The sequence below is a fragment of the Eleutherodactylus coqui genome, chromosome 8 (genome assembly GCF_035609145.1).
Source record: "Eleutherodactylus coqui strain aEleCoq1 chromosome 8, aEleCoq1.hap1, whole genome shotgun sequence".
Lineage (NCBI taxonomy): Eukaryota > Metazoa > Chordata > Amphibia > Anura > Eleutherodactylidae > Eleutherodactylus > Eleutherodactylus coqui.
This window is the reverse complement of record NC_089844.1, coordinates 209,462,786-209,484,662: the sequence shown is the minus strand read 5'-3', so window position 1 is coordinate 209,484,662 and position 21,877 is coordinate 209,462,786. Positions and strand designations below refer to the sequence as shown.

Here is a 21,877-nt window from a genome sequence, read left to right as displayed (position 1 = left end):
AGTATTATGCACCGACAGTCATTATGTCCCGATACCTCCGGGACTGGATGCCTGTCGGAAATTAGACTACAAAATTTAGATGGACAGTTACAATGCTGGTTAAATACAAGTTTAGAACTCAGAAGCAACGTTTGTTAAAGTCACAAATCAGGCAGGAGGATGTTATCGAAGCTTTAGGAGATATTTAAAGGGGTTGTCCCGCGCCGAAACGGGTTTTTGTTTTTTTTCAACAGCCCCCCCCCCCTTCGGCGCGAGACAAACCCGATGCACTGGTTAAAAAAGAAAACCGGACAGTGCTTACCTGAATCCCCGCGCTCCGGTGACTTCTTACTTACCTGGTGAAGATGGCCGCCGGGATCTTCTCCCTCGGTGGGCCGCAGGGCTTCTGTGCGGTCCATTGCTGATTCCAGCCTCCTGATTGGCTGGAATCGGCACGTGACGGGGCGGAGCTACACGGAGCCGGCATCCTGCACGAGCCGCCCCATTCACAAAAGAAAAAGAAGACCGGACTGCGCAAGCGCGTCTAATCGGGCGATTAGACGCTGAAAATTAGACAGAACCATGGAGACGAGGACGCCAGCAACGGAACAGGTAAGTGAATAACTTCTGTATGGCTCATAATTAATGCACGATGTACATTACAAAGTGCATTAATATGGCCATACAGAAGTGTATACCCCCACTTGCTTTCGCGGGACAACCCCTTTAATGTTTACAAGAATAAAACCAGAAATGTAAAAAAATAAATATATATATTAGCTTTTATTGCATCTCTAATAACCATTAGAAGCGTAATCTTGCATCTCTGTTTAACACGAACGGACAATAATGTAAGTTATATGTTGTAAAAACTCAATAAAATACTTTTGAACATAAACTTTTTTTTTTTTTTGCACTGCCATATCTAGAGAGCCAGAACTATATGTTTTTCATCTATGCTGCATGAGGGCTTCTCTTTTGCGGATTGACATTTTTATTAGTATCGTTTTAGGGTGCATACAGATTTTTGTTTTTATTTAGTTTTTTTTCAATGCAGGATGCTCAAAATAACCAACTCAGAAGAAGAGCCCTGAAGGTGATTTGTACTGCAGAAGGAATGCTGTAAGATAAAGACCCGATAAACAACTGCAAAATTGTTCTTTTCCCACCCACTCAAAAAAAAAAAATTAGTAATTTTTAGTGGAAAATAAGTGGAAAAAACAATTGTATATTATATTCCTGCAGCCGATAATAATGACCTGTAGCTTGAAGTCCGCCGGCAGGGAAGGCGCTCTGCCGCCGCCCCCTCACAGTCCACCACCACAGCCCCCTACAGGCAGGCCACCGGGGAAACCTCTCTGGCGCCGCCTGTCCCTCACTGTCCAGCCCCGCAGGCCTGCAGGGATTCCGGACCAGGAAATCTGCTGCAGCGCCTGGTAAGCCAATGTTACCGAGTGCCAGGACCTGAGAGGGGGGAGTGGCCGGCCTGTCAACCTGGCAGCGCCTGCGACATCACGGTATACCCGCCCTATAAGACGACCCCCGACTTTTGGGAAGATTTTCCTGGGTTGAAAAGTCATCTAGTTTTAATCTCCGTGAAGAAAAGTGAGCTGTGCCCGCTGTTGTCTGAAGGTGTCAGGCAGTTGGACTTTTGTTTAGATTGTGTCATATAGTCAGGAAAATGTGCGCCTGGGGCGTGAAGGGGCTAGATAGGAACCGTGGTGAAAGGAAAGAAGCATAATGCATAGCACCAGAGAACAAAGAGCTAATGGCCCATTTACACGCAACGATTATCGCTCTAAATTCATCCAGACGAGCGATAATCGTTGCGTGTAAACGCGAAGCCGTTGTGCACTTTTCGTCCACCTGGCATTTGTTGCGGAGTTTCGGCCTGCATAAAAAAAATTTGCCAATTTGTTTGCTTGTGATTCATCCAAAAGCCAATCCTCGTACTTGCACAATACCGACAGTTAGTTTTCTCCGCATATACGTACGCCCCCCCATAGCAAACGATCGTCCGCTTGTCTTTGTGTAAACACTAGCGACCCAGTGAAAATGGCCAAAATGTCAAATGAACATCTTTACGTGTTAACGCTCATCATTTGAAAGCAAAAAAAAAAGTCGTTGCGTGTAAATGGGCCTGTACACAGCTGTACTAATTTATAGAAAAACTATTGAATCCGCATTCCCGCATTATACTGCTCCAGCATTGGAGCTCTGATTACAATGGGGACAGTAAGAAATGGGATCTATATAGATCGTGGCACGGGAAAGGTTCACAGAGGGAGCGCGCTCCCTCTGTGATGTTGCCGGGTCCTCACGATATAATCGCAGAGAGCCCAGCCTGTTGCCGTGGCAACAGGACGCCAGATACTGACGTCCTGTGTTGCCAGTGCCTGTAATCGCTGTATAAGCAATATAGCATGGCAAACCTTTTTTTGTGCTTTTTCTCACATTGGCATAAAAAAAAATTAAAATGGCACATATTTGGTATTGACGCGTCCGTAACGACTTGTAACAAAAAGATGAACGCGCTTTTTATTTTGTACGGCAAAAAGCGTAAAAAAAAAAAAGGCAAAATGCTAATTTTTTGCGTTTTGCCTCCCCAAAAATGCAATAAAAGTGATCAAAAAAGCAGTATATTCCCCAAAATGGTACCAATAAAAACTTCAGCTCATCTCACAAAAAATAAGCCCTCCTAAAGCTCCGTCAATTGTAAAATAAAAAATTTCCAAAAAAAGGGTTTTAATTGCAGAAAAGTTGAAAAACCTAAAAAATGTAAGAATTTTGGTATTATTGTAACTGTATCGACCCGCGGAAACAAAATGAATTGTGTCATTTATGCTGCATGATTAATGCTGTAAAAAAAAAAAAAAATCTATGGCAGAATTGATGCGATTTCTCTCCCTGCTATCATAAAAAAATAATAAGTTTTACAATATAGTCTTGTGATAGACATGATGATTAGTTAGTATAAAATGTCTATTGATTTGTATAAACCAAATGTATTATGCTGTTGTAATGACTTCAACCTAATGTGGAACTCTGCTGCATAAGGAAAGAGTTAAATCACAGTGTTTATATATATATATATATATATATATATATATATATATATATATATATATATATATATATATATATATATATATATATATATATAATTTGCTTGTGCCCATCTTGGATGAATCCCCAGCCCTGCCCCCACACAGAAAGTTACTAAATAACACAGAGACCTTTCCACCCCTCCCATCCTGAAGCTAGATAAACAATGGGTTGCCACATACACAGAAACTGCTTAAGGTTGCCTGCATAGAGGACAGAGTCCATGCCACATCAACACTTGGAGAGGGTGGGCAGAGAGGTGGGAGATTCTATATGATCCGACAAATGAGAATCCTATATGTTACTGATGTAACCTGTTGCACGCCCATTGTATGTCTTTACAATAAAAGGCCCTGTCTGGCTGTTTCTGGGCAGAGAGCCATTTTGGATATGAGACTGATCGCTTGTGTCTAATCTGCTCGACGATGTGTGCACACTATACAATTCGGAAGCTACAAAATACCCCAAAACCTGCTGGAGAAAACTATAATCCAGATCAGTCTATGTACTCAAAAATGGAACCTTAAAAACTACAGTTCGCCACGCAGAAAAACAAGCCGTTATACGGCCGCGTTAACAGAAAAATAAAAAAGTTATGGCTTTTGAAAAATAGAGATTAAAATCCGCCAAAAATCGTTGCGTCCTTAAGGGGTTAAATTCAAGATTTCACAGTGTTTCCCTGCACTGTAGATGTTTATACAGCGTGCGACCGGCAAAAGGGTTACAACTAGAAGTACAGCTTGTGAGCGGAAGGGAAATTGGCCATTTGTTCTCTCGTATGATCATTTTTAAGTGTTTGTCCTTTTTTTTGCAGGGTGCAGCTTAGAATTTGATACGTCACTGGATGTTGCAGCTAAACCATACAAGGTTGAGCCTGTTCTCAGTATCTGTCGATTCCTTCTGAGGTAAATTCTTCACTTCTGGTAAATCAATGTCTTTGATCCTTTTTGGATGTGTGCGTGCTTCACACCCCTCCCCAATCCATCAGTTATACAGACATGGAAAAGCTGACTTTGAAGTCTGTTTAAAAAAAAAACATGAGTTCCACAACCCATAGCTGTACCGCCGACACCATCGCCCGGTTCCACAACCCATAGCTGTACCGCCGCCGACGCCATCGCCCGGTTCCACAACCCATAGCTGTACCGCCGACACCGTCACCCGGTTCCACAACCCATAGCTGTACCGCCGACACCGTCACCCGGTTCCACAACCCATAGCTGTACCGCCGACACCGTCACCCGGTTCCACAACCCATAGCTGTACCGCCGACGCCGTCACCCGGTTCCGCAACCCATAGCTATACCGCCGACGCCATCACCCGGTTCCGCAACCCATAGCTGTACCGCCGACGCCATCACCCGCTTCCGCAACCCATAGCTGTACCGCCGACGCCATCACCCGCTTCCGCAACCCATAGCTGTACCACCGACGCCATCACCCGCTTCCGCAACCCATAGCTGTACCGCCGACGCCATCACCCGCTTCCGCAACCCATAGCTGTACCGCCGACGCCATCACCCGCTTCCGCAACCCATAGCTGTACCGCCGACGCCATCACCCGCTTCCGCAACCCATAGCTGTACCGCCGACGCCATCACCCGCTTCCGCAACCCATAGCTGTACCGCCGACGCCATCACCCGGTTCGTCATTCTTATTTCAACTTTTAGATCCCAACATCTTGGCATTGCAACGTTAGTGCTTGGTGAGGTACGGTGTAAGACTGTATTCACTTTCTGGAGATTTACAATAGCCCTTTTATCAGATACAGAAGAGCCTCGTGTAGCACAGAGTGTTAAGGCAGCGGTATGCACTCCTAAGCTCTCGCTCACATGGTTCCCGCATGGTTCAAGTAGCCAGCTCAAGGTTGACTCAACCTTCCATCTTTCTGGTAAAGTGAGTACCCAGCTTGCTGGTGGGGGTAAAGATGACTGGGAAAGGCAATGGCAAACCACTCCACAAAAACAGTCTGCCAAAACAACGTCCCGATGCGACGCCACCCTAGGAGTCGGTCACGACTCGGTGCTTGCACCTTACCATCAGATACATAAACATGAGGTCTGGAAAACTGATGCAATAAGAAAATGTTCCGCATAGCAACCAATCAGATTTCAGGTCTGGCTCTGGGGTAACATTACATAGAGATGCGACCGCCTTTAGAAGAATGACCAGCATACTACATTAACCCCTTAATGACACGGCCTATTTTGGCGTTGAGGACCAAGCGATTTTTTGGTATTTTTCCATCTCCATTTTTCAAAAGCCATAACTTTTTTATTTTTCCGTGGACGCGGCCGTATAAGGGCTTGTTTTTTGCGTGGCGAGCTGTAGTTTTTATCGGTGCCACTTTTGGGTATATAGACAATATCGTAAAATTTTTTTTTTTTTTTTTTTTTAATGATAACGGAGAGAAAACGCATCAATTCTGCCATAGATTTTTTTTTTTTTTTTACAGCGTTAATCATGCAGCATAAATGACACACTAAATTTTTTCTGCGGGTCGGTACGGTAACAACGATACCAAAATTGTTATATTTTTTTTAGGTTTTTACACTTTTTTGCAATAAAACCCCCTTTTTTTGGAAATCTTTTTTTTTTCTCTATAGCTGCATTCAAAGTCATGTAACTTTTTTATTTTTCTATGTACGGAGCTCTTTAAGGGCTTATTTTTTGCAAGACGAGCGGTAGTTTTTATTGGTACCATTTTGGGAAATGTACGGCTTTTTTGATCACTTTTATTGCATTTTTTGTGAGGCAAAATGCTAAAAATTAGCATTTTGCCTCTGTTTTTTAGCGTTTTTTTTTACGCTTTTTGTCGTACAAAATAAAAAGCGTGTTCAACTTTTTGTACACGTCGTTACGGACGCGTCAATATCCAATATGTGGGGTTTTAGTTTTTTTTCCCTTTTTTTATGCTAATATTAGAAAAAGCATAAAAAAGGGGTTTTTTACATTTTTTTTTTTTACATTTTTCTTTTTTTTACACTTTTCTTTTCTTTTTTTTATACTATTTGAGTCCCTCTGAGGGACTTACATCACTGTGCCTATGATCGCTGTCATAAGGCATGGCAAAGCTACTGCTCTGCCATGCCTTATCGCTTGTACAGCGATTATAGGCACAGGCAATACAGGACGCCAGTGTCTGGCGTCCTGTTGCCATGGTGACAGGCCGGGCTCTCTCGATAACATCGAGTTCCGGCCGGAGACACACAGGGATCGCGATCCCTCTGTGAACTCTTTCCCTGCCGCGATCTACTTAGATCGCGGCAGGGAAGGGGTTAACAGCGGCGGGCGCATCTCCGATGTCCCCCCGCTGTTGGAGCGGGACGCCGGCTGTGACTGACAGCCGGCTCCCGCTGCGGGATAGCGCGGGATCTTATGTGATCCCGTGCTATCTCCAGGACGTACCAGGTACGTCATGTTGCGGGAAGTACCAGGCTGCCATGACGTACCAGGTACGTCCAGGAGCGGGAAGGGGTTAAAGGGGTTTTCCAGGACATAAAAGGGCTTAAAGGGATTGTCCAAGTTGTAGCTTTTGAAAATCCCTTCCGACGACTAACATATACTCCCCTCTCCCCACTTCCATTGTGTCCCCCGAGTCGGTGCTTGGTCCTCTGGACGCAGGTGTTTAATAGGCTGTAGTCCCAACTAGTTTACAGGACATCACAGATGCTGCAGCCAATAACGCTGAGCTCCGTCACTGGCTGCAGCAGCGGTCACGTCCCGTAAACAGGCTGGGAGAGCTGGAACAGCGGCATGGGACCCATCGGGGGCCGAGTATACTTGTATGTCTATTTGGTATTCTAGTGCATGGCGAAGGGCTTTTACTGAGAAGCTACAACTCAGATAATCCTTGTAAATGAAGATAAATGGAATGCTCTCCTATCCCGGAAGCCCTGGGCCCACCGCACGGAACCCGTAAAAAGTGGCGGGCGGTCGCTTGCCGTTTGTTGCGCACATGACCGCTCAGCCACTCGGAGGCTTCAGTGCTGATTCTTTTCTGGCTGCTGAAGCCTGTGAGCTGCCGAGAGGTTACCTGCACAATGAGCTGCATGTGATCACCCGGGCTCCATGCAGCGGGACTGCAGCGCTTAACAGAGGGACACCAGGATAGGCCAGTATTCTGTTTTTCTTCATTTTAAGCCCTCTTAACTTTTTTTTTTTTTGTGTCCCTGAAAACCCCTTTAATAGCATAGATCCACTGTTCTAACTTAGCAGTGTGCCATGAGGCTGTGGTTTAACCCCTTGAGTGGCGGGTTTCCTACCACCCTGTCGTGCCCACCAGGGCAGGTTTTTTAAAATGGTCTAATCATTGAATTTCAACTAATTTTGCAGTTGCGTCTCAAGAGCCATAACTTTTTCATTTTTCCATTGACATGGCCGTATGAGGGCTTGTTTTTTGCGGGACAAGTTGTGATTTTTTAAACGGGGGAGGAAAAAAAGAAATGGGGAAGAAAGAAAAAAAGGGGCCATGTCATTAAGGGGTTAAATGTATTAACTTCCTTCTCTGGGTCATTACGACGCATGGATACCACATGTGTGATTGTATTTTTGATTTTTTACAAAGTAAAGGGAGACAAGTGTTTTTATTATTTTTTTTAATAATTCTTTACCTTTTTTTTTTTGTCCCTTTAGGGGACTTCCACAGGGACCCATCAGGACCCCTGATCACATTCCGGGGGTCCGATGGTGACAGCCCTTTACATGCTGCAGTGACAGCCCTTTACATGCTGCAGTCACATAGACTGCAGCATGTAAAGGGTTAACACAGCAGAGATCGGAGGTTTTTTCTGATCTCTGCTGTAAGAGCTGGTACCTAGCTGTCCTCTGACAGCCAAGCACTAGCTCTCCCTGCCACAGAGACCATCGGCTTGCTTCTGACAAGCCGATGGTCTCTATGGCAACCTGTAAACAAAGCAGGAGATTGCCGGCACATCGGCAATATCTTCTGCTGGTTTTTCAAAGTCCTGCACTGCTCTATGTGGGTCTGTGCAGACAGAGCACAATGTCACAGCTTGTGGCATTGTGCTCTGCAGCTCCCATAGTGATACATAGCCCGGAAATCTTCCGGGCTATATCGCTATGGGCAGTGGAGCTCGTCCCGGACAATTTACGGGCGTGCCACTCAAGGGGTTAATGCAGACCGAAAATACGCTTGTTTGATAGAGCCCAAAGAATGCTCAGATGGGTGGTCCCATTCACAATCGTGCCGTGGCGTCCAGTCTTCCGTAGTTGCACCCCTGACTGTCTACTTTATTTATTCAGCTATGACTGGTTCAGAGATACCTGGCAGAGCCTGCTGCTTCCACCTCTTGATGCGTCAGAGTTGCATTCCATGAACCTGCTGTTTCCGCTGGGATCTTTACTCCTTTTCCTGTTTGGTAGTGGAATAGCGTATTGGAGTGGAATGATTTTCAAGTCTACAGTTGGAATACTGTCATCAACATGGAATACTTTGAAAAGGTGTGATTAAAACTTTTATTTTATTTAAAGGGGTTGTCCAATTGTAAACTACTAATGGCTTATCCTTAGGACAGGCTATCAATAGTATATTGGCAGGGGGTTGCCGTCGGGTGCCTTGCCAATCAGCTGCCGGTGTGTTTGTGCGCTGAGCTGATTCTTGCAGGATGCAGACAGCTCTGTTCTTACTGTAGTGGCCAAGCTCGGTATTACAGGCAAAGTTCTTGTTGCAGTGAATTAAAGCTTGGCCTGCAATACCATGTCTGGCCGCTGCAGTAAAATCGGAGCTGCACAGATTAGCTCAGTGCATAGGCCTGGCGGATAGCTGATCTGTGCAGGTCTCGGACAGTCTACTATCGATGGCCTGTAATAAGCATAAGTCATCAATCGTTTACAATTGGAGAACCGCTTTGAACTATATATTGTGTAGCGCTTGTTAGGACAGTTGCCCTATTTGATATAACGTGGGTGCCAAATTTGGTGTGGTTGGTACAAGTTCAGAGAAATCAACATATGAGACGTGTTTCCAAGAAGATTCCCACCCATGTTTATTCAGCAATTAATAGATTTCGGGATGAACGATCAGTCCCGCTCCAATATATAGATTAAGGGAGGAGAAAGACAAAACGAAATTCTCAAACCACAACATCGGTCTACAGATTGGCTCCGCCCTCTCTTATTTCCTCTCCACTTTCATTAACCACGCTCGGGCACAACCGGTATACGAGCAAATCATCCACGAACAGTGAGGGCTCAGAGGGGCCTGCCCTACCCCTCTATCAAGTCATTCTGGCGAGTCGCACTAGTAGAGCCTCCATGTGGCCTAACTGTCTTAACCCCTTCCCGCTGCAGGGCGTAAGTTTACGTCCTGGCAGCCTGGTACTTCCCGCAACAGGGCGTAAACTTACGTCCTGGAGATAGCGCGGGATCACATAAGATCCTGCGCGCTCTCGCAGCGGGAGCCGGCTGTCAGTCACAGCCGGCGTCCCGCTGCAACAGCGGGGGGGGGGGGGGCATCGGAGATGCATCCCCCGCTGTTAACCCCTTCCCTGCCGCGATCTAAGTAGACCGCGGCAGGGAAAGAGTTCACAGAGGGAGCGCGGCTCCCTCTATGTCTCCGGCCGGAACTCGCGATGTCATCGTGAGAGCCCGGCCTGTCACCATGGCAACAGGACGCCAGACACTGGCGTCCTGTATTGCCTGTGCCTATAATCGCTGTACAAGCGATAAGGCATGGCAGAGCAGTAGCTCTGCCATGCCTTATACCAGCGATCATCAGGGCAGTGGTTAAAGTCCCTCAGAGGGACACAAACAGTGTAAAAAAAACAAAGATTAAAAAAAGAATTTAAAAAAATGTAAAAAAAAGAGTTAAAAAAACCATTTTTTAATGCTTTTTCTCAGATTAGCATAAAAAAAGGTAAAAAAAAATAAAACCCCACATATTTGGTATTGTCGCGTCCGTAACGACGCGTACAATAAGTTGCACATGCTTTTGACTGTGTATGGAAAAAAACGCTAAAAAACTGAGGCAAAATGCTAATTTTTAGCATTTTGCCTCACTAAAAACGCAATAAAAGTGATCAAAAAAGCCGTATGTACCCCAAAATGGTACCAATAAAATCTACAGCTCGTCTCGCAAAAAATAAGCCCTCATAGAGTGCCGTACATCAAAAAATAAAAAAGTTACAGGACTTTGAATGCAGCAATTTAGAAAAAAAAAATTACCCAGAAAAAGGGGTTTTATTGCAGAAAAGTGGGAAAACCTAAAAAAAATGTAAGAATTTTGGTATCGTTGTAACCGTACCGACCCGCAGAAAAAATGGAATGTCTCATTTATGCTGCATGAGTACCGCTGTAAAAAAAAAATAAAAAAATCTATGGCAGAATTGATGCGTTTTCTCTCTCTGCTATCATTAAAAAAAAAAAAAAAAAGTTTTACAATATAGTCTATGTACCCAAGAGTGGCACCGATAAAAACTACAGTTCGCCACGCAAAAAACAAGCCCTCATACGGCCGCGTCGACGGAAAAATAAAAAAGTTATGACTTGATAAACGGAGAAGAAAATCCGCCAAAAATTGTTGCGTCCTTAAGCCCAAAATAGGCCGTGTCATGAAGGGGTTAATATCTTGGTGACGGTTTGTGTTCTTTACCGGCAGACGCACTGACTTTCCTGAAGAAGCTGGACCTCTTACACACCGGTTGCTTGCTGAAGTCCTGTTCTTCCTGTTTATTGCTTGGAGGACCTGCGGTGCATTTTCCATCTTACTTCTGTTCATTCGTTATTTACAAAAGGTAAGCTTTTAATTGTTGGGCTTTACATATAAATATCGGCGCCAATCATGAAAGCCATTCAGATATGCCTAAGATGAAAGTTTGACATTGCTTGTTAAACTCTGACTCAGGCCGGCTGCACACGGGCATACTTAGCAGCAAATCCCGCCCATAGTGTGCTATGGAAAAACACTTTTTACTGCACATGTGTGGAAATCAGTTGCGGTTTTCCGCTCGTGAAGGAAAAATCGCAGCATGTTCTGTTTTTGTGCGCATGGACGGAAGCCGTCTGACCTGCAACCATTCTGCAATTGACATTGCGGAAAGGTCACAGGAAATGTTGGGGTTTTTGAAAAAAAAAAAAATCTGCACTGCGCATGTCCGACAGCTCGCCGTGTGGATCATCCACAGTACGAAGCAGAAGATATGACGGGTACCTGCGCAGATTTCAGCTGGGCACAGGGTCAGATTCTGCTGCGGGCTCCCGCATGCAGAATCCGACCCGCCTGCGTACAGCCGGCTCCCCTCTTTCATGACAAGGGATATTTTGATGCCCAGAACTGAGTTTTAAATTGTGAAATCCTGTAATCTCTAGACTCTTATTTTTTTTTTTTTTATTTATTCGTTAATCGACCCCAACTTTTTAGTTTTTTTACATAGGGCTTTCTAATACAAAAATAGAACAGATATGATTCAATGACACTGGATGCTTTGATTGGAAAGTTTGTATGCATATACACATTAACATTGTTAGGCACTACAGACAGATGATTGGACAGGAAATTGGCCAGCTGGGCATGTAAGAGACAAGCTTTCCTGGACTGCAGTGATGTGCCACCATTGTAGGCAAACTACATGAATGAATAGAGTGGTTATGGGACAGAGGGGCCCAGGGCCAAATGGCCCACCACTGACTCACCTCTCCCCCCCCGAATATCCAGTAGCACAGGTTTCACTTATATTTTAGCTACTTGGGACGCTGGTCTCTCAGTCAGGGCAGGCTGCTGCTCCTCCTTCCTGCTCTCAGTGTAGCACTGCCAAGAGAGGGGAAGGAGCAGCAGCCTGCCCTGACTGAGAGAGCAGCGTCCCAAGCAGCTGGATGTGAGACTTGTGATCTTGATGTTCAAGGAAAGGAGAGACACAAAAGGGGCTCCATTATCTTGTGGGGCCACAGAAGGGGAACTCCTTACTTTGTGTGGCCACCAGTGCCTTGTGGGGCAACAGATGGAGGACACTAGTGCTTTGTGGGGACACTAGTCTACTACTATGGGGGAGCCACAGAGAGAAGTAGTACTATATGTGGACCATTAGTACTATGAGGGGCTGATTAAAGGTTTATTGGGGGTAGTGGAAGGATGGTAAGAGTGTGCAGAGATGAATTGTGGCTGGAGGAAACCTTCATGGTCATCTATGCCCAGATAAAGAACAAAAATGAAGACTGATGTCCTCAATCAGAGAAGACGCCTCCTGTGATCACTGGAGGCAACTGCACTGTAATCACAGTCACAAACGCTGGCGCCTTGGCACAACTCTCCAATAAACAACACCCCCACCTTTCCCCCCGCCTTCTTCTCTGGTACCACAGCCCTGTTTGTCTCGACTCACGGTTGTCACCTGCACTTTTGGGTTCATACCTCCCATACCCCAAGAGTGACGTTTCTCCCAACATGACCGATGAAGGGGCTCCCCCTGGATATTTCATGCTATTGCTGTATGACTTTCATTGAAGAGTTGCGCCAGGGCACCGGCTTCTGTGAGTGTAGCCTCATGGAGACTGTATCCTTTAGAGCAGTGTTCTCCAACTCCAGTCCTCAGGGACAGTCAACAGGTCAGGTTTTCAGGATTTACTCAGTGTTACACAGGTGAAGTAATTATTGTCGGTGCCTTAGACATTGCCACAAGTATTCTTACTATAGGATAGCCTGAAAACATGACCTGTTGGTGGTCCCTGAGGACTGGAGTTGGGAACCCCTGATTTATGTTTCAAGGGGCTAAAGGTAATTTGCAGTACAGAGATCTCACGTTTCAAGCGAATGTGCGTCATTAATATTGGGGAGGTGTTGGGGTAGAGAAAGGGGTAGGAAAAAAGGTTGGGGTTTCTTGGTAGTTTAGCGGTCTTGACAGCGGGGGGGGGCGGGGTAGTAAGGGGAGGGGGCTGGTTAAGGGAGGAGGGAGAGGGGAAAGGGTAAAACATTAAACGGGGAACAATAGACATTAACATAATAAGTATACAGGGTACGGTTTTCAGATATATGTTCATGTTTACCTTGTTTTTAGAGGGGGGGGGGGGGCTGACCTCGATGTCCTCCGCCCATTGTTATATTGTGCATTAATGGCTGGATGAATGTGCGGGGTGGGACTGAGGTCTATTTTATTATTTTTGAGGTGTGACCTTTTCCATTTTTCGTCTACAATCTCACCACGTAGGTTAACCCCTTAGTGACCAAGCCTGTTTGCGCCTTAATGACCAGGCCAAATTTTGCAAATCTGACGTGTCACTTTAGCATGGAAAAACACCAGAAAGGTTTTGCGTATCCAAGCGATTCTGACATTGTTTTTTCGCCACATGTTGTGCTTCATCTAGGTGGGAAAAAAAGACCGATAGAATTTGTGTTTATTTATTAAAAGCGCCAAAATTGGGAAAATTTTGAAAAAATCATCATTTTTTCACATTTCCAACTGCAATATCTCAAATATGTGCAAACATAATATAGAAATTTTTGCTAAGATTTATATTTCCACCCGTTCCCTTTATTTTGGGCGCACATTGGAAAAACTTTCGTTTTTTTTTTAACCATTTAGGAGACGTACAAATGTAACATTACTTTTCAGCATTTTGGGGAGGACTTTGTTTTCCTACACCAAGCCAAGATTGGAAAGGCTCATAGGAGTCAAAATGATAGATACCCCCACAAGTGACCCCATTTTAAAAACTACACCCCTTAACGTATTCACTGAGGGGTGTCAGGAGTATTTTAACCCCACCTTTTTGTTTTCAGGAGTCAATGCAATTTAGAAGAGAAAAACTAAAATTTCATATTTTTGCAAATATGTCATTTTAAAGACAGGACTTTTTTCTATAATACACATGAAAATGAGTATTTACACCCCAGAATGGATACCCCTGTTTGTCCCGTGCTCAGAAACATACCCATTGTGGCCCTAGTATTACGTCTGCTCCTTTCATTTTGAGCCCCATTGTGCATACAATCGGTGGCTTTCGGAACAGAAATTTTGCTTAAAGGAGATTTAGTCCCCATTGCCCACTTGTAGAGCCCTTGAGTGACCAAAACGATGGAGAACGCCCACAAGTGACCCCATTTTGAAAAGTAGACTCCTTAACGAATTTATCTAGGGGTACGATGACTTTTTTGACTTCACAGTTTTTGAATGAATCTAAGCCAAGCCGAAGGAAAAAAAATTCGATTTTCATTTTTTTGGCAATTGTGTCAATTTAAAAACAGTTTTTTTTGTACAGTGTACATAGGAATGAAGACTTTCACCCCAAAATGGATACCCCCGTTTGTCCCGTGCTCAGAAACATACCCGTTGTGGCCCTAATCTACTTACAGGACACATGGCTAGGCCCATAATGGAGGGAATGCCCGCCGGATTTCGGGGCAGAACTGAATAAATTCCAGGCCCCATTGCCCACTTATACGGAAAAAAATTTGACTTCCTAAAAATAATCCCCCCCCCTCACCCCCCCCCCCCCCCCCCCCCCCCCGCCATCCCCATTTTTTGGCATTCCCTAAATATTAGATAAAGGTAATAATATAAACTGCGTTTTATGTCCGAAGACAGGGGTAATTACGGAGGCTGGTTGGGCTGGGCACATGGGGCAAGAAAACCGGGTATCCCCCCCCCCCCCCTCTCATGTATTTTGGGGGGTATTTCGTAACCTCAGCGGCGGGGATGGGGTGTAGAAAGTGGCGCTGTGAGGCTTTGTACTCTTGCTGCGGTGCAGCGGTCTCACAGAGAAGGCGCTCAACAAACTGCTCCTGGAACTGCAGGAAGGCGAGCGTTCCTGGGGCTTCTTGTAAATTACGGATTACAGGTAGCGGTCTGAATAACGTCGGGTTCACACGGCCGTAGGTGGAATCCGCTTGCGGAGGCCCACAGAGGATCCCAGCTGTGAGCCGGCCGTGACCCTGCGTACGGCCGCGTAATGTACTGCGTATAACAGCCTACTCACACAGGCGGTCATGCGCAGTACTTTTTTTTTTGTTTGCATTTCCCGTGCCTTCGCTTAGAGATGACCCGGGTACCCGCAGCCCGTACACAATGTGTTTGTATATGGGCTGCGGGTATATCCGCGGTCATAGAGCACAATGGGCTCTAGGTCGCAGATATTCGCGGTAAAATATAACATGCTGTGTTCTATTTCTGCGAGTGGATTCCGTAATTCCGACCCGCTAATTGGGGGGAATTGTGTAATCCAATGCATGCGATTGATCCGTGGATTACCGCTGATCAAGCGCATGCAGAACCCGTAATTCCTCTCCGGTCATGTGTGACCGGCCTAATGTTAGATCGCTACTTTATCACGTGACCGGGGACCGCTCAGCGAGGCCTCCGGTCACTGCTCCAAGCACTCAGCAACCATTGGTCACTGGGAGCAAGGAGATTTAAAATTTCCTGAGCTCCCCGGCTCCTGTGAATGTGTCTGGCATTTTGCCGGCGGGCGCATGCGCAGCAGCCGGAAGGGTCCATGGAGGATAATCGCATCTGGATTCAAGTGCGGAAGCCTCCGAGAAGATGTTTCATCTCCCCCAACCGATCGCATCGGTGAGGGGAGATGAAACTGCCACTTTTTAAAGAACTTTTACATGATCGCCATTATGCATTGGATAACGGCGATCACGTGACCAGTAACCGCATACCGCGGCTCCCCGTGACATCTCCAGGCTCTTGGCTACCTTTGGTAGCCAGCAGCAGGGAGATTTAACATTTCTCGGGCAATATTTCACTTTTGCGCATGTGTCCGCCATCATGCTGACGGGCGCATGCGCGGAAGCTGGGGTAAGGTCTGCGGATCAACATCCCATCAGGGAACAAATCCGGGACCTTGGGTACATAATTTCATCCCCCCCCCTTACGGATACGATCCGTAAGGGGAGATGAAACTTTAACTTTTTAAACTTTTTTTTAACTTAACTTTTTTTTTTACTTTTTAACTTTATATGATCACCGTTATCTGATGGATAACGGTGATCATATGACTGGGAACCGCATATAGTGGTCGCCAGTCATATCTCCCTGCACTCGGCTATCTGTGACAGCCGGGTGCAGGGAGATTTTGAATTTGCCAGGCTCGCCGGCCTTCTACGCATGCGCACCACATCGGCGCATGCGCAGAACCCAGCGGGGGTCCGACACCGGCCGGAGGACATCGGCGAACCTGAGATGAGTATTTTCACCTCCCCTCATGGATCCGATCCATGAGGGGAGGTGAAACTTTTCTTTTTGTACACTTTTTTTTTCACGTTTCCGCGATCGTCATTATCCATTGGATAACGACGATCGCGGTACCGGGGACCGCTCACCGCGGTCCCCGCTGACATCTCCTGCCTCCCGGCTACCTACAGGAGCCGGGAGCCAGGAGATTTTAAGTCTCCCGCGCCGCCGGGCCTTCTGCGCATGCGGCTGATGTAATGCCGCCTGGCGCGCATGCGCAGGACGACGGCTACGGCGCCCGGAGCATCGGGACAGCGGGGAGTCGTGCGGCGGACTTCGGTGAGTAATTTCAGCTGCCCCCATGGAACCGATCCATCAGGGCAGCTGAATCTTTAACTTTTTTTTGCAGTTTTGTTTACTTTCTTGCGATCGGCGCTATCCATTGGACAGCGCCGATCGCAATCCCGGGATGGGGGGGGGGGTCCGTACAGCCCGGGATGACAGCTCCATGCTGTCGGCTACCTGCGGACACCGACAGCATGGAGCTGTCACGTCCAGAGCCCGAGGGGCTTTATTCTCTGCAGGAGACATGTTTTTACGTCCTCAGAGAATAAAGTCCACTTCGGGAGGACGTAAAAACACTATGGGCTGGTCGTTAAGGGGTTAATGTATGTTAAACAGGGTTTCCACACCTTTTCAAATTGCTGGACCATGTCCTGACGTATGGCGATAAGCAGCAAAGAAGATCTGTGATTCTCCGGTCTCCGGGGAGGGAGGACATGCATTTTTGTTCATGTGATCACGTCCCACCAATCGGAGAGCAGATTTGCTCTGTGATTGTTGCATAGACGTGATTTCCCAGAAAAGGAGTGAAATGATGAGGACTTGGCTCATCTAATGTCTCTTCTACGCCTTTTAACCCTTCTGATGCTGCAGTCATTGCTGACCGCTTCATCTAAACGTTTTTACAGAAAAAATAAATTCAACTTCTTTTTTTTTTTCTTTACACGAGGCTTTAAATATTGAGGAAATAACAATAAAAAAAACTACACAATTGTTATCGCCACGTCTATAACGCGCTGTGCTATAAAATATTGCAGAATTTATCCAGCACGCTAAGTTCTGTAAAAAAAATAATAATAATTTGAAAACGTAAAAAAAGCCCTTTTTGACCATCTCTGCAAAACATGAATAAAGAATATTTAGAAAATGGTATGTAAGACAGAATAAGACCTCCAAAAATGGGGTGTAGCCATAATCTGTAGTGACCCATATAATAAAGTTATACCACACTGTGAACATCAAAAAACAATGCTTCAAATTGTTTTTATTCCATCGTCCCCAGCAAGGGGGGATGGGGGGGGGGGGGGGTATTCAATGCATTGTATGTACCAGGTTTCTATTAAAACTCGAACTCGTCCTGCGATCGATCACCTAGCTCTGCTATTGGCTTCAGCACCTGTCACCTCCCATAAACCGGGCGGGACTGCAGTTGTAAACACAGACTGGAGCAGGGGACCGAGCAGTGGAGAGGGGAGTATATCACCATTTCTTATGTTACTGCACGGGGAAGGGGTTATACCAAGACCTTATAACTCGGACAACACCTTCAAGGAGACTGAGTTTTGTTTAAAATCTATTTACATGAGACCGAAGTTTAAAGCCTACAATAAATGAAAGCTGACAGGAGGGTTTCTCCAATATTAACATGTATGTTAAGGGGGGATAATATCCAGCAACTAGCGTGTATGGTGAGAGGTAGATACCACGTTTGACTCCTGAGACCTGCAACGTTACTAAAGGATGATTGTCATTCTGCATGCAAATCTCTTGAGCGTTTCTGACATTTTGTAACTTTTTATATTTCTTTTGCAGAGTTTTGTACATAAACTTTGTTTTCTAGATCATGTATACTTTGTATTTCCACAGGTTGTAAAGTTGCAGTCTAAACTATGGAGATTGTCAAGTTCAGAAGATGTAAGTAGCCTTTAACCGCTGCCCTCCATATGAGCACAATTTAACATCATTATGTCCACACACAGTCCGGGCTGCTGTGGTGATACAATGTAAGCAGCACCTCATAACCAGTGCAGCCAATCACTGAGTCCGGGGTGCCGTGGTGATACAATGTCAACAGCACCTCATAACCAGTGCAGCCAATCACTGAATCCGGGCTGCCGTGGTGATACAATGTAAGCAGTACCTCATAACCACTGCAGCCAATCACTGAGTCCGGGGTGCAGTGGTGATACAATGTAAGCAGTACCTCATAACCAGTGCAGCCAATCACTGAGTCCGGGGTGCAGTGGTGATACAATGTAAGCAGTACCTCATAACCACTGCAGCCAATCACTGAGTCCGGGGTGCAGTGGTGATACAATGTAAGCAGTACCTCATAACCACTGCAGCCAATCACTGAGTCCGGGGTGCAGTGGTGATACAATGTAAGCAGTACCTCATAACCACTGCAGCCAATCACTGAGTCCGGGCTGCCGTGGTGATACAATGTAAGCAGCACCTCATAACCACTGCAGCCAATCACTGAGTCCGGGGTGCAGTGGTGATACAATGTAAGCAGCACCTCATAACCACTGCAGCCAATCACTGAGTCCGGGGTGCCGTGGTGATACAATGTAAGCAGCACCTCATAACCACTGCAGCCAATCACTGAGTCCGGGGTGCAGTGGTGATACAATGTAAGCAGCACCTCATAACCACTGCAGCCAATCACTGAGTCCGGGGTGCAGTGGTGATACAATGTAAGCAGCACCTCATAACCACTGCAGCCAATCACTGAGTCCGGGGTGCCGTGGTGATACAATGTAAGCAGCACCTCATAACCACTGCAGCCAATCACTGAGTCCGGGGTGCCGTGGTGATACAATGTAAGCAGCACCTCATAACCACTGCAGCCAATCACTGAGTCCGGGGTGCAGTGGTGATACAATGTAAGCAGCACCTCATAACCAGTGCAGCCATTGTATCACCACTGCACCCCGGACTAAGTGATTGGCTGCACTGGTTATGAGGTGCTGCTGACATTGTATCACCACGGCAGCCTGGACTCAGTGATTGGCTGCACTGGTTATGAGGTGCTGCTGACATTGTATCACCACGGCAGCCTGGACTCAGTGATTGGCTGCAGTGGTTATGAGGTAATGCTTACATTGTATCACCACGGCAGCCCGGACTCAGTGATTGGCTGCACTGGTTATGAGGTGCTGCTTACATTGTATCACCACTGCACCCCGGACTCAGTGATTGGCTGCAGTGGTTATGAGGTGCACCTAGACTGCAGCATTTAAAGGGTTAACACAGCAGAGATCAGAGGTTTTCTCCATTCTCTGCTGTGTAAGAGCTGGTGCCCGGCTATCCTCTGACAGAGGGAGCCCCCTCCCTCTGTCAGCCCTTTACATGCCGTGGTCTATACGACCACAGGATGTAAAGGGTTAACACAGCAGAGAGGGAGGATTTCTCTTATTCTCTGCTGTGTAAAAGCTGGTGCCTGACTATCCTCTAACAGCCAAGCACCAGCTCTCCCTGCCACAGAGACAATCGGCTGGCTTCTGACAAGTTGATGGTCTCCATGGCAACCTGTAAACAAAGCAGTGCAGGACTTTGAAAATAGAAGCGGAGATTGCTGGCAGATTGGTAATATTTTCCTGCTTCTGTTTTTCAAGGTCCTGCACTGCTCTGTGTGGGTCTGTGCAGGCAGAGCACACAGCCACAGCTTATGGCATTGTATTCTGCAGCTCCCATAGTGAAACACAGCCCGGAAATCTTCCGGGCTATACCGCTATGGGCAGTGGAGCTCGTCCCGGAAAATTTCTGGGCGTGCCACTCAAGGGGTTAATGGTATTGTGGCTCCATAACTACTTTTTAGCAATTTCGGTGGATTGTGCTGGTATAACTTGGCTGTAGGCCTCCAGTATAGTGAAAGTGTGTTCCTCTGACTCCGCAACTATATTTAACTTGTGTCCCACTTGCTGAACTTCCTTCTGGATGACTGCTAAGGCTTGTTAGTCAGAGGTTTCAAAGCGCTGGAAAAGTGAATCCAGTTCACAGTTAGTGGGCATAGCCGTAATATGGGCTTTCCAATCCCCTTTTAACTGGATCCTTTGTCTCCTTGTACCGCTGGAGTCGTGGAGTGCTGTCGCGGTCTGGGGAGGATGCCCAGGAGGTCCGACCATGTGACCACCTTTACTGTAGATGTTTAGGGTGCCCCTTATTACAGTCCCAGACCTTAGTACAAATTGTATTGACCCTGATATATTTATACTTTGTGTAGTAGGTCACCCTTAAGCCAAGTACGTTTACAATTATAGGGGTTGTACCGCAATTACAAGCTATTCCCTGTCCATAGGATAGAGGATAACTGGTTGATCGCGGGGGTTTCACTGCTGAGACCCTCACCAATCTTGAAAACGAGACTTCCATATCCTGCTCTGCCTGTCACTGCAGGGGTCGTCTCTTCCTCAGCCGTGACGTCACCGAGTGGAGCACTGGCCGAGCATGCGCAGTCGGCACTCCATGCGCTGACGAAAATAGCCAAACTGCATACGTGGCACAGGATGTACACCGGATAGCATTGTAAATCCTGGAGCACATTCTTAGGAATGGCGATAGTACAGATAGTTGTAGAACTGGATAAGTTGCGGGCTTTTGCAGAAACACGGCTAATGAGGTTTAACACAGATAAGTATAAGGTTCTGCACACGGGCAGGACATACATGTCATCATTGCACACTGAATTGGAAACACTGATATGGAGAAGGACTTGGGGATTATAGTTAACTGTAAGCCTTACTGGAGCAACCAGTGTCAGGCAGCTGCTGCCAAGGCAAATAGGATCATGGGTGCATCAGAAGAGTCTAGGGGAACATGACGAACATTGTTCTTCCTCTTTACAATTCACTGGTCAGACCACACATGGAATATTGTGGACAGTTTGGGGTACTGGTAGTCAAGGAGGACCTATCAGAGCTTGAGCGGGTACAAAGGGGGCAACTAAAGTAGAAACCCAGAGAGACTATCAAAATTGAGCTTATTTAGTTTAGAAAAAAGACGTGTGAGGGGTGACCTAATAACTATGTATAGATATATCAGGGGTCAGTACAGAGATCTCTCCCATCATCTATTATACCCAGGACTGTAACAAGGGGGCGCTCTAATAACTATGCACAGATATATCAGGGGTCAATACAGAGATCTGTCCCATCATCTATTATACCCAGGACTGTAACAAGGGGGCGCTCTAATAACTATGTATAGATATATCACGGGTCAGTACAGAGATCTCTCTAATCATCTATTATACCCAGGACTGTAACAAGGGGGCGCTCTAATAACTATGTATAGATATATCAGGGGACAATACAGAGATCTCTCCCATCATCTATTATACCCAGGACTGTAACAAGGGGGCGCTCTAATAACTATGTATAGATATATCAGGGGTCAGTACAGAGATCTCTCCCATCATCTATTATACCCAGGACTGTAACAAGGCGGCACTCTAATAACTATGTATAATATATCAGTGGTCAGTACAGAGATCTGTCCCATCATCTATTATACCCAGGACTGTAACAAGGGGGCGCTCTAATAACTATGTATAGATATATCCGGGTCAATACAGAGATCTCTCCCATCATCTATTATA

At 46.1% G+C, this 21,877-nt stretch overlaps 1 protein-coding gene across 4 annotated transcripts in view; it reads left to right on the top strand.

The window, feature by feature from the left end:
• The window catches only part of PGAP1 (post-GPI attachment to proteins inositol deacylase 1), a 123,583-nt gene that overhangs the window by 82,780 nt on the left and 18,926 nt on the right, over positions 1 to 21,877 (top strand). For all 4 annotated transcript variants that reach the window (XM_066577279.1, XM_066577278.1, XM_066577280.1 and 1 more), the window contains 4 exons: positions 3,899 to 3,989; positions 8,351 to 8,548; positions 10,704 to 10,839; positions 18,145 to 18,192. In XM_066577279.1, coding sequence (XP_066433376.1) covers positions 3,899 to 3,989; positions 8,351 to 8,548; positions 10,704 to 10,839; positions 18,145 to 18,192 — 473 coding nt within the window. The remainder of the gene's footprint in view (positions 1 to 3,898; positions 3,990 to 8,350; positions 8,549 to 10,703; positions 10,840 to 18,144; positions 18,193 to 21,877) is intronic.